The 13,714-nt window shown below is 42.4% G+C and overlaps 1 protein-coding gene across 7 annotated transcripts in view; it reads right to left on the bottom strand.

The window, feature by feature from the left end:
* ntng1a (netrin g1a) overlaps nucleotides 1-13,714 on the bottom strand; it is a 129,273-nt gene that overhangs the window by 14,203 nt on the left and 101,356 nt on the right. For 4 of the 7 annotated variants that reach the window (XM_012924215.4, XM_004569509.5, XM_004569510.5 and 1 more), the window contains exon 5: nucleotides 6,439-6,465. In XM_012924215.4, the coding sequence (XP_012779669.3) occupies nucleotides 6,439-6,465 (27 nt within the window). Of the gene's footprint in view, nucleotides 1-1,128; nucleotides 1,189-2,148; nucleotides 2,194-6,438; nucleotides 6,466-13,714 lie in introns of all 7 variants that reach the window. The other 3 variants (XM_023154040.3, XM_014411053.3, XM_004569512.5) reach the window with 3 other exon arrangements.

The raw sequence follows: 13,714 nt of genomic DNA on the forward strand, positions 1-13,714 counted from the left end.
CTTAATGTCAGCGGTTATCTGGTCTGAAGAGAGGATGAGATGAAACCTTTGTGTTTTCTTTTAAAACCCTTTGCAATGACTGATGTATTACTTATCTTTAAAACCCTTAATTCATCCAACAAACATTTCTTTAGTTGTTTTTTAGTCCGACCCAACTGAGTTTTCAACAAGCAATCAGCGAGGCAAGTGAGTGTGTGGTGAATTGTAGCTGGGTGGGAAAGTGACATTGCCTACTATGCAGTCATGCTTAATTAGATAAAGCTATATTGAGTCGAAGCTGCTACAATCCATGATACTCACTGGCAGTCCTGCCCTAAGGCTTGCAGGATGGGGCGTGTCCGGCCCCAGCTCTGTTCCAGTGAGGATCAGCCCATCACTCCGAGTGACCACTGACACCATGTGTCACAGCACAGACAGATGTGACCCTTAAGCCACACTGGCAGCTGCTTGGACAGAATGCCCACTCACAGCTCCACGATAAAGTGGTTAGTGCAGGAGGCTTTCGTCCAAGGGATTGTGTTTATTAAGAATCTGTATTGAGGTCAGTTCTCTCTGTCCAGACACTAATAAACTCGGCACGTCTCGGAAACGAAGGTACAGCAAGTCCAGTTCACACTACCTTTCACCTAAATCAGCAAGTCTTATCCAAATGTAAGCTAAGGTCCTCTACGTTAGATGCCTCCCTCTTGCAGGCATACTCTCAGAAGACAAATAATCTCTCCTTTCTAGAAATAGGCTAAGGTTATAAATCATGCACGGCGCGCACAGGGAATAAAAAGTCTCAGGTACATGTTCCCCCTCAAAATAGTTGTGGCCTCAAACACCCACTTTATTTTCAGTGAAAAAAGAAATGATTCCAAGGGACTTTTATAGTGTTTAGAATACGATTCCATAGATGAATGAGTCGTCCAGTGAAAGCCATCAGTCTAGCTCTGAGCTGGAGATACGGATACAGAGTGCTCTAGCACTGGGGTAGTGTCACAAGGGTTGGGGAGGGTTGGCGGGGGGGGGGGGGGGGGGGGGGGGGGTAGCTCACAGGTTAACAGAAACATCAGTTCATACAGGAAGAAGGCTTTGGGTGTCATCTGGGATTGGGTGGGGACAATGTGGGAATTCCAGAGCTCCTACCTCGCTTGCTGTTTGCAACGTGGACAGAAGGGGCAGTGGACAATGCAACTTGAGGAGCTACTAGACAAATTAAAAGAAACAAACAAACAAACAAACAAAAAAAACCCATGATATTGCAATTCAACATAACACATGTAATGCCAGAGAATTAAGGATACCAAGCATCACGCCTAATAAAAATATAACAATAAAAAAAAAAGAAAAGAAAGGAAACATACGCAATAAAGATGAATGATGGCATTGAGAAATAAGGAGTGACATTGCCAAGTGAAGCTGGCTGCGTGTAGCAGCATCTGTTACAAATGCCTTCGATTCAACAATTCAAATATTATGGACCCTCTTTTACGCTTCATTTCATTAACAAGTGCTTAGTATAATTCAAAACTGTCTGTGTATGTTTCCCCAGACAGAAACTATACCCTGACAAACTACTCTCCACCTCGGTGGAGGCCAGCCAAGAATTTTCACACTATAAATTTGTGCACAGCTGCGTGGGTAAGGAAACTGGCTAGCAGTGAACACATCAATCCCTCCATTCTTTTACGGCTATAAAGCAAACAGTGGGGAAAAGGAAATAATGGGCCCGGCCTCTGCCATTGTACCAGGTGACATAAGCCCTTGCCACATACATTGTGAGCGCTTGGCTGCAGTCATGGAAACACAGAGCTGAGCGGTTGTGCGCTAGTTGTGAGGTGGATTAAGCTAAGTTGAGCCCAACACTTTCAAAAAAAGACAAAAGTGAAACCTCTCCTGCTTTTCTATCTAATGAGCTAACACGGTGCTGAGAGCTGAGCACCTAACTGAAACAGTGTTAATGTATAAATCAGAGCTGCAGCAACCTCTTGAGCCTCCAGGGTGCGACAGGCTGACTTATAATGTTTTTGGGCTTTTCAAGAAGCCAGGAAAAAGGGAAGGATAGTTTGGGCTACCAAAGAGTCATTTTTGACAACTATACAAACACCTGAAGTAAATGAATCTGCAAAACAAAAACATAATTGTTGCATAATCTTAGATGCCTACCTTCTTTTCGGTTAGCGACACCTAGGGATGACACATTCGGCCGAACTGCGTGCAATTGAGAGAAATCAGGAGTTAATGATGTGTCCTCGTGGGATGCACTTTACAGATCATCTAAAGAGGGGAGACTATGTGGTAGTGGACACAGACAACTGGAGATATGAACATGTCCAGCATGACTCAGATCTGTAAATCAGGAAACAGCACGATGGGGCAGGGCTGACATGGACGGGCAGAGAATGCATCCAAAGAGCCATTAAAAGGACGTCGGAGAGACGTTGTATGTAATTTGTGTGACGTCCATTACCTTGCTGAGCAACTGTATGTTTATGGCAATGGCAATGATGAGTGGGAAAAAAAACTGAAGACAAAAGATCAAGAAAAAAACCCAAACTCAGTTAAACTTAGTATTTAGCTCATGATTTATGCAAGGGACTCTATGTATAGCAAATGAAGACGTTAGGGGGCATTTTGTTTAATTCATCACATTGACTGAGTAATCAATATCTAATTACAGTGTATTTCTGGTGGAGGAATAACAATGAATAAATAATGGCAGGTGTTGGGACTTGGAATGACGGACTGCTGTGGGTAGCATAACCTCATAATTACATACAAGTCAGTATTTCCGTGTCAGGGAAATACTTTGCGGTTGGAAATGGAGAGGACTCAAGCAAAGGGAGGAATACGGATAAGTTTCCTCATCGTGCCCCTTCATCTCTTCACTTGATCTTTCTGTCCTTTCGCTATTGACTCCATGAATCATGCAATCTTGGGTAATTAACATCCAGCGGTGTCTTGGCAAGAAGCCACTTACTCTAACTATGTGTGAATAGAGAATATGACTGCTGTTCACCAAGTGCAATCTTTTAAATAATGACTTTTTTCCCTTGTGAAATAATGGTTTCGAATCTTTTTTCTTTTTTTTTGTAAGTGGGCTGGATTTCAATAAAACATTAGTTTTGAGGTTTGTATGTCTTTACAGAGTGACAGTCGCTTTAAATACCCTCAGTGCTGATTTCAAAACTGCTCGAACAAAAGAAGAATTTGATTCTTCGTGGGGATTCTGGCATCGGTGACGACTTTGACGTCTCCGCTGGGTCTGAGTCACACGAGTCACAGAATGAAATGCTGTTTGAAAATGAGATATTAACAAATAAAGAGCTTTTAAAAAAAAGCTCTTTTTTGAAATCTACTTTGAAATACTTTGTTCGTGTGATAATCACTTAGCAGTGAAACCGTTTGGTCAAAACAGCTGCAAAAAAAAAGGCTCTGCCAGGAACATTTGGAGGGGAAAAAAGGTGAGAACGCTGCACTGTCTAGATCTGTCGAACAGCTGATCTAATTGCTAAAGTATGATGATATTTAATCACAACCTGTTTCCAAAAAAAGTTGTGGTGCTGTGTGAAATGTGTTTCAACATAAAGCACAATCCTTGTCAAATCGTTTACCTGAAAACGGCACAAAGACATTAAAAAAAAATCCAGGTTTGATCATTTTAAATTTGCTGCCAGCATCAAGTAAAGAAGGCTGAGTAAACAAAAGCCTGGAACCTGTGTAGCATCAAAAATAAAACAAAGTAAGACAAAAATATTAAACAACTGTTGAAACATCTCCTAACTAATTGGTTATATTAGCATAAGGTCAGTAACACGACCGATTATCAAAAAGAGCAAGAAAGCCTCTCAGAGGTAGCGATGGAGAGGCGTCTGCTCCTCTGTGTATTACTGGGTGTGCAAACAGTTCAACAACGATTCTCTGTGCTAAATTTGAAAGGGATTTAATAATACACGGTACATAATATCATCAGTAGATTCAGAGAATATTGAGACATCTCTTTACATAATGAACAAGGCTGCGATCTTCTTGGGCCTTCGAACGGCACATTTGGTTCTGGAAATCACTGCATGAGCTCAGGAACACTCAGCAAACACAGTTCAAAGCTGCAAATACAAAAGAGCCACGCTAAAGGAGAAGACAACAAGAAGTAAAGAAAACTGCCCTTTTCTGAACCTGAGCTCATTTAAGATGAGCTGCGGTCAGGCATTTAATGTTATCTGTGCACAGTCCAAAATCCAGCCTTCATGCTGGTAAATGGCTGCTTTGGTGTACACTGGGTACTTTGCAAATTTATAAAGTAATGCTATAAATGTTAAACAATACATATAGGTTCTTAAGCAACAATGCTGGCATTTTTTTTTCTTTAGAGAAGGTTTTGCTCATTTCATGAAGGTAATACAGCTGCAGAAAGTCTCAATGTATTGTCTTTGTACCACTTTCAGTGAAATACAGTTTCAAATCATAACAATAATTTTATTTTCATTTTACACATTTCCCAAACTTGCATTCTTTTGGAAACAGGGTTTCTGTGTTGGCAACTGACGGGATGTAATGCACATCTAGGTTCCATTAATTATTTTGTTATGGGGAATATTCAGGAGTGAAATGAGTGGTGATGGATTTTAATCAATGCCATACTTATAATGAAATGCAATCTTGCAGAGCCAGAATTGTTTTTTAAAATATTAATTTCACTTTAATGGTCTGCATTAGGCAATTCTGCCTGGCTTAATAAACTTGAAATAGAATTGAGGAAAGTCAATAAGGAATTCAATTACCTTCAAAAAACAACATAAAAAGTGCAGGGCTTTGTTTTTTCTCCCCCAAACAGTAGCTTTGTTTCCAATCCTTAAAAAAACAAACCTCAAGGACATCATAACCTTTTCCCCCCTTAGCCTGTTCTTACTTTATTAATAATGCGACTTAACGTTGGTTTGTGTTTGCGCTGAAAATGGCCTCATCCTCTTCAGTGTGCTTAAAAAATAAGACAGTCAGCATGTTTCATTTTTTTGTGTTTTGTTGGTTCTGTGGAAGGCTGCTGCAACAAGACAGCCACTCGTGAGAAATCTAAATCCCCGTGGGCCAATCTGGATGAGAAACGAAGACTTTGGTTTGTCAGAGTGTCCTTTCTACATCGCCCATCCTCCCTCCCCAAAACACACACACGTACACACACACGCACTTATCAGCATGCACACCCGCCCTGTAAAGGATTTGAGGACAGCCGTTGGACATGGTCTGGCCTGGCATTTTGGAAGGGACGGAGAGGATGGATGTGCAGCAGTGAATATGTACGTGTACACAGCATGTATGAAGAGCATGCCCACACACACTAAGCACTAATAATGCCGTGCATGAAGACGAAGCACAATTCGGAGGCAAGCAGTGGAAGACTGTAGTTGGGTTAGGGGGGGGGGGTGAAATTGGTCGTCTTGGCCACATGTCCATTTCTGACTCATGACGTCATAGCATCAGACTTTATAACAAGTGTTCACTTACTGAGTAAGCTACCACACTAAAGCCTGATTAATAACCACCCGGGAACAATCCCTACGTCGCTCGCAGCACGTTTTAGGAAACTTGCCCAGAAGTCGTCTTAGCCTTTAAATGATAAAAACAAGACAAGCACGCATGTGTCCTTTGGGGAACCTTGGGTTGGCTTGAGCACACAATTGGATATTAAATGAAAACAATTTACTACTGAGCTTAAAAAGAGCTCACAAATAATTGGAAATATTGAAAAATGCTGTTGATCTTAATTTAACAGGTAACTTCATCAGGAGGAAGCAATTTATTAATCGATCCACTGCCCCGGGAATAGAGGATACTCATGAAGAACAGGGCGATGGGGAAAAAAAAGAAAAAAGATTAAGGCGAACTGAGCCAGGCTGTGAATGCACTTTGACTTGTTCAATACAGTCCTATGTTTCCTGCATCACACAGCCTTCCAGGCAGCGGTAACTTGAGACATGGCACCTCTCTTCCTCCTCCTCCTCCTCCTGAGGGGCTACTGTTTGACGAAGATAATACCAGCCGAGGCGCTTGCGGCTTATATTAAAATGACCTCCTGTGACATTACACTGTCAGAGAGGTCTTGGCACTTTAATAAAGTCTAGATGCCATTTATTTATAATGCATGGGAGAGAAGGAGGGGGGAAAAAAAACAAATGACATTTGCCATGCAGAGCCAGGCAAGTATTATCTGGTCGAGTTGAATCAGGATAAAGTAAATTAATATGCCCACATTATGACAATATAGCCCCCAGCTATGGCTTATCCCTCCCCCTAACCAAAAAAAAAAGGTTAGTCGACAATTGCTGAGTGATTTTTCATAAGATTGGAATCAGAAATGAACACCTGGCAATGGGTTTAGGGGTGTACGGTGAAGAGTGGGACAGTAGGCAAAGCAAAGCATCTAGCAGTCATATTGTTTACTTGTAACTGTTTACTTACTAACTGGACCAATGTTACTAGGAATACCTGCAAGAGAGGAAGAGAAAACAACAATGAATATTAAGGCACATAACACAGACATTAGAAAAAGTTACTTTTGCCATCCGTCCTCACGGGGGACTGACTTCCAGCAGCAACATCCGTGATTCATGCTGCTGAACTCTACCCCTGAAACCACGACATCTAAAGCAATGCCAGCAGTGTGCACCGTGATTTAACGGCATTGCCCGTACCCGTTTATCCTTACGTCTGCTTGGTGTCTCGTGGTTTTCCTCTGTTATTTGTCTTTTGATGTCTTCTGCTGTTGGCAGTGTCAGATAAGGTCACTGCTGCCCTCTCCCACAGCTAAAGGTGCACACCCCTAAATGTCACAAAAATCACTGGAAAACTCATGTCAGGCTCATGACAGTCATGGGATACTTTTGTGATTAGTGAACAGTGCCTGTTTTCATGAGAATTAAGTTGTCAGCACGTATTCCAACACACGCAAATATCAAATGGCATCAACTCAGTCTCTGACACCAAAGGAGGACATATCTTATCCTGTTGCCTAACCGCCCATCCCTCCGCCGAGCAATCTCTTGAGCCAGGCGGCCGCTGAGCAGATAATACAGTCTGTCTCATGCCCACGGTGACCAGATCTCTCCCACACCAGGACACTGGCTGGCTGTGGATCTGAGCACGCTAAGACGTTCACAGGCTTCTTCCGCCGAACCAGCCGCTATCATCTTGGTTTGGGTTTTAATTAGGACCTCAGGACCGAGTGACGCACATTTGTGGCCGCATCAGACAGCACGAAGCAAAGATGATGTCAGACAAAGTGCCGAGGACTCTGCCACGTTTCTCAGTTTGCATCGGTATTCCTCAAAGGCACGTGAATGCACCGGCTGTGTATTTTTGGTCAGCGTTTGTCTTCAGAGGAATTTGCTCTCAACTCTACTTTTTCTAATCATCCCTTTAAGGCGAGGCCCTCCCTCCCATTCGCTCTACCCCCTGCCCTCATTAAGGCAGTCTACCCACCAAAACAAACAACCTGCTCGCCATGAAAAGAGAAGCATGCTGTGCAAGAGTACCCATACTTCTTCTAAACAGTAGAAACAGAAATGAAATAAGAAGAGATCTCACTCTCCCTCCAGCTCACATCTCTCCTATCATTCGCTCGCTATCACACCTGCTGCTGAAGAAGCTGAGAAGGCACATGTGCAGGATTTTTGGTGGGGTCTTTCATCTAATGGAGCCGTCACGAAATATCTCCAAGTACTCAGGGGAAACGAGGGTTTCCCGAGTGTGTGTGTTTGTGTTCGTGCACTTTGATCAAACTGCTGTCATTCAATCACGCTTCCTCTGATCTCTGCCTGCCGGTTGTATTTAGGAGCCAAAGCTATGACCTGCTTGATAACCGTGAAGTACAAAAGTCTATGCTGACACATGGAGACAGAGTGTAATGGGTGTCAGACCTCAAGGGGGTGGACAGATGCTAACCCTGAGACAGGAAGGATGAGGCAGAAACCATCAGGATCCCAGTCATTTTCATTGTCACACTCGGATTTGGGAAGTTGGGCTGGATATAATCATTTGCAAATGAAAGCTGCCACCTCACAAAACACAGTGCAACAGAAAAAAATAGTTTTTTTTTGTTTTTGTTTTTGTTTTTCCTAAATAGAGGCCAACAAGTATGAAAAAATTGTTGGGAGACGGGCATGCCAGAGGCAGTGTTTCATTAGTCTTCTTTTCACACAGGTCCTGGTTGATCGCTAATCAAAGCCACAGAGAGCAACAGATATGCTGCACATATGTTCATGATACCTAATGTGCAGTGCATGAACAGAGAGCATCACAATGAAGTTATCATATTTTTTTGTACATAGAGATATCCATTAAAATCCACTGCCCCTGTGAAATAAATGTGCATGTAATGAGACCGGATATTCACGAAGAATTTTAGGTCCTTAACTGAACTGTAAAAAAAAAAAAAAAAAGGGGGGGGGGGGGGGGGGGCTGGTTAAGTAGCTGACAGAGCAATAATACACAAACGTTATCTGCATCTAGTGTGAAAGATTAGCAGGGGGACCCACTATGTTTAATGGAAAAGGATATAAATAAAGAAGCAGAGCTGGTGTGTGTGTGTGTGTGTGTGTGTGTGTGTGTGTGTGTGTGTGTGTGAGAGAGAGAGAGATCACTAGGTCTTGTTATTACTGTACAGACTTTCATTAGAGTGCACCACAGAAAGTTTACAATTTAAGTAGAGATATTCTTCATAACAGAGAAAATATTCACTATGAGCTCCACTGTACCAGCTACACAAATGCCAAACAGATCACAGCGGTCTAAAAGCCATGTGTTCATTATGCAGCGTGGTCTGTCCTCCACCCATCCTCAGGTTAAATGTATCTATAAAAACTGTATAAATCATGTTTCGTACAAAGACGTGGTTCACAGTGATCACTCATTTGACAAATTACACTTTGCCACTTCACTGGGCTCAAGGCCATAGAACTTTTTCTCTCAGGTCATAATCTCAGACACCAGTGGCCCGTCATTACAATTATTCAGTGCTTTAGGCACAGCCTGTGGGGTCCTAGCAGATCCATGGATCTGAAGTCAGGTCACTGAAATGATTTTTAACCGCCATCGTTTCCAATTCCCCTTCACCTGCCCGGCCTCGCCATTATGGGCCACTGGCTCCAATCTAATTTTGTCTTATCGCACAGGAAGAGCATTAGGAGCCGCATTTGTTGACTCCATTGATTTTTATGTGTTGCGCAGAGATCGCAGTTCTGAGCTGCTAGGCTGGTGAACATGATCTCCTCGGGCCGTGTGATTCACCGCACATTTGGGGTCAGCACATATGACGCATGTGCAGATCGGTGCATTACAATACAGTGCAGGCCGACTCATGTGGGGCATCAACCGATTTGCAACAAATCTCACTTCACAGTGTGGTTAGAAGTCTCATTGCTTGATGTTTACTCTATCGGATGGTTTCCAGCTATGCTGTCAAGCATCCAAGATCTCACTAATGGATTATCAGAAACCCATAATAAAATGTTCTCCCATGGATATTCAGCCTTTAAATCTTTGGCATGCATTCTGTTGCATCACTGAACTGGCTCGTCTGTCATTTATTCAGTGTGTCTGCACATGTGCAGAAAGGGCACTCATCTTGGGAAAATTTCTGCATGCTTTCTAGATTTTACTGTCAAGAGCGTTCGTTAGCATGGGGCTCAGCTGGTGTGTGCTTGCGCGTGTATGACCGTGCGTGTCGCTGTGTTGTTTCTGTCTGTATCACTTCTGTTCTGACCTTCAATGTGTCTCACCTGTTTGCTTTGGCAATACCTGGACTTCCCTGGAAAGGCGCTTATCAGCTGAATTTCCACCGCAGGCAAAGTTGGTAATTACTTTCCGAGGCTGCCATCGTTTTATAGCAATCCATCATCATCTAGAGCTCTTTGGCTATATAGAGCTCAGTGGTGGTGACAGGCATTGCTAACTGGTTAGCAGCGGAAAGACTGCCAAAACACAAGCATACAGCATGCAAGCTGATTGAATTCTTCAGGAGCAAAATTACGTCTTGCTCGGCTTCCCTGCTACGTCTTAAAGCCTTGAAGTCCCCAAGAGCCAAGATGGACAAAGCACAGTTAAGATTTCAGGGATGGAACGAGGTGTGCATCAGTGGCAGCACGAAAAGTGAGAAGGAGGGGGGGAAATCTGGAGATGGAAGAAACAAATATTTGAAAGAAAGATTACCGTCACAGCTGCACAGAGCCGAGATGTGGAAAAGACAGAGTAAACAAGCTTGGTCTCTGGGGTGGTTGGGGGTGTTGTGGGGGAGAAAAAGAAAGAGAGGGAGAAAGACAGAGTGAGCATGAAACAAAAGAAAGAGATGGAGCGAGCACAGGCAGAGGCAAGAAGAAGAAGGAGGAGAGAAAAAGGTAGCGGGGAAGATGGGCAGCAGGAGAAGCAGAATGACAGGATGCAAAACAACAGCCAATAAGTTTTATAGAGAACAAAGAAGGAGAATGGGGGTAAAATGAAAATTCAAATGAGTGGGTGTTATACATGAGAGCAAAGCTCCTGAATGAATGTGTGTAGATGCATAAACATATGACACTAATTGAAATCACAGTAGAGCTCAGAGATGATGAAAAACCCACATTTAAAACATTTATTGGACCTCACTTAAATTCAAAAGGAAATGACAGACCTTCCTTTTTATCGAGCCACGAAGCTAAACAAAAGAAGAAAACACTAAGCGCTAATTTTCTTTAAATGATATCTTTAACAAATGTACTGTGTGGATTGGTTAGTAAAGCAAAGTCTTACTACTGCAGTTGGTAAAACATCACACAGGATTCATTTTAATGCTTTTTGCAAAAGAACCATTTTTTAAGACGGGTGTTTATATCTGCCCAAATCTGCCCAAGTACAGTAATTGTAAGAAAGAGTGAGCTTTATTCCACGGTGGCACCATCAGTTCCTGAGGGATTTGGTCTTGCTGCTGAAACACATAAATCTCACAAAAGGAGGAAGATCGATCAGGCAACCTAAATATGTGTGTGCGCGTGTGTGTGTTTGTTCACATTCCTATGATCAGCTCCCTCAAGTTGGCACTCATTATAGAAAAACCACACAAGGAAAAAATTTACATGCTATGTGTAAGTCCAATGAAATAATACTTGATATTGTCACTGCCGGCTCCAGATATCACAGCGCTTCTCATCATGCTAATGTGGAACGTGGGAGAGGCAAGGTGTTCTGCGTGAGTGGGATGCTGAGGGTTGGGGGTGGATCTTCTCTTCCAGCTGGGGGTGGGGAATGAATCCTGCTGGAGAAATCCACTGCATGTTCGCGCCTTTCACTGCTTTGATCAAAGGGGATCCATAAACTCCGAGGCTGGCTTTAGCTAAATCTGAACAAGTGCCTCTTAATCCTTCTCTGATAAGCCAATCTATTCATTTTATCAAGATGCAGAATGAACAAATCGGGACTTAATTAATCTGAACGTTAGGCGTCGTTGGATGAAAATGACATTCTCTGAGTGCAAGGAAGTTGCAAAAGTTTAAAAGAAAAGAAGAAAAACGATATCATTTCCTCCTTAATACGGCCATTAAAATGTCTAGACACTCGCACCAAAGACTTTCAATTAGCAGTGTCAGTCAAACACATCACACGATGAAAAACCTGCACGCCGGCCCCTCGATAAACCAAAGCATACATGTGTGCCGTGCAACAGTGTGATCGTCATAAAAAGGTAATAGCTACAGGTGACTGGTAGGATATGTTATTATGGCTGCCATAACAGCTATCATCAAACTCAATGACTGAACTTTTACAAGGCTGTCACAGTGCAGCAGAGCCATGCTCCCCTCATAACTTCACTGCTTACATCCCCGTGCTGACACTGGTCACAACCTTCAAAAGCCTTTCTCTTTCCTGTCCCACCAGCTTGTCTTTCACTGGTGATGTTCATCGTTTCTTCCATCTGCATTCGATGAAGACAGAATACACCTATACATGCATGAGTGCATATACTGTAAGGAGATATGAAAGCAATTTGAAATGGATTTGAAGGCAGTGTGAGTAGTGACGCACAAGTACAAAGCTGGTCTTATTTTAAATCTTAAGGAAATTCATATTTGTTTGTGCGACTTCACAGACTACCCGCTTCCTATTGTTCTACTTCCCCATACTGTCTGCAACAGCTCATTCACTGCTGAACATGTAGCAGCTAAGGATGTATGCTTTTATTTTTAAAAGTGGTTTAGTAATATCCTAAAACAGGTCAGCACTGCAGCCTATCCCAGCTCGTATGTTGTTTCTCTCCAAGTTAAAACTGAGATTAAAACATCTCTTTTTCCAAGCGTGACCTGACCAAGAGAGCAGAAAATATTTTTTTACAGATACAGACACAAACAATATAAGGAGACAAATACAAAACTCACAGCTGCCAGAACTTCCTTCCTGTTAAAAGGGAGTTTTTCCTTCCCACATTCACCATGTGCTTGCTCATAGAGGGTCGTGTTACTGTTGGGGCTTTAACTTAGAATAGAAAATTTGGCGCTATATAAATAAAAATGAATTGAACTGATTTGGAGTATAAATGAGTGTTTAGGTGTTAGTTTAGCTACTGAGAAGAAAATATTGATCACTAAACATATTAACTCAGTTTCTCTTAACTTTCTTTTCACACATGCACAGCTTTGTTTTAATCTAACCACATATATGGATATGTGAGCTTCATGTTAGTTACTTTTAAAAAGTCAGGTCAACAAGCAGTCTTACTAGGTTGGACCTACAGCATGCAGAGTGCACCCAGCCCCATTAGGGTAGACAGAAGGTGACTACTGCACATTTCTCTCATGTGTCTTTGTGAGTTGCTTAGCTCACCGAAAGGGACGGATGTACTGAAGAAATTGCTCAATTATGCATTTTTGCAAATGAGATCGCTCCTTCTCTCCCACTTTGTGCCTATGTGTGATGGGTGGGGGCAGCTGTCTTTCTCACTGTGCAGCACACTTGCACACAGAGAAGCCGTGCTCTTAGCGACATCGGTAGAGTGAACTAAATGTTCAAAAGTGCGATTACACTTCGCTAAAGCTGACGTGCAAGAAGTGCTTTACACATATGGTAAAAGTCACATGTGCACCATGGATCTCTCCATCACTGCTGTGGGTGCGTCTGAATGAAGTGCTGAGGAGCATTAACTGAAAAGTGAGTTACATCAGAATAACAGACTGCTGCCACTTTAACAGACTGATGAAGTCAGGAATGTTACCTACAGATGACCCTGAAACCCTGAAAGTATTTTTTAAACAGAGCAAGGTATTTTCAACATAGAAGTTCTAAACATGCCAATTTCCTTTAGAGATCATAAATCATATCATAAAATTCGCACACAATAACAGAATAATAAAAAAAATTGACCAGGTTCGATGTTATTAGCCTACTGAAAACAGATCTTTTTGTAGACCGATAGCACAAACCAGTGCTGTGAAAACATGTGTTTTAACTTTGTAATGCTTGAAGCTGGTAAAACTGAGGGTTATCTTCCCATTTACATACAGTACAAAAACTTAAGCAGGGGTTTGAGCTGACACTGTCACTGAGAAAGCATTATGCCAATAACTAAAGTTGGGAATTGTAGTCTCAAAGAAGACAGTCACTGGGACCCTGCACGGGAATGAACTGCGAGGTTGCAGACCAAGAAAAACTTCACCTCTGCAGAAAAGTTGCCTTCAAGCCAGACTCAAGCAAGCTAATGACAACCTGCAGACAG

The sequence above is a fragment of the Maylandia zebra genome, linkage group LG9, assembly GCF_041146795.1.
Source record: "Maylandia zebra isolate NMK-2024a linkage group LG9, Mzebra_GT3a, whole genome shotgun sequence".
NCBI classification, from domain to species: domain Eukaryota; kingdom Metazoa; phylum Chordata; class Actinopteri; order Cichliformes; family Cichlidae; genus Maylandia; species Maylandia zebra.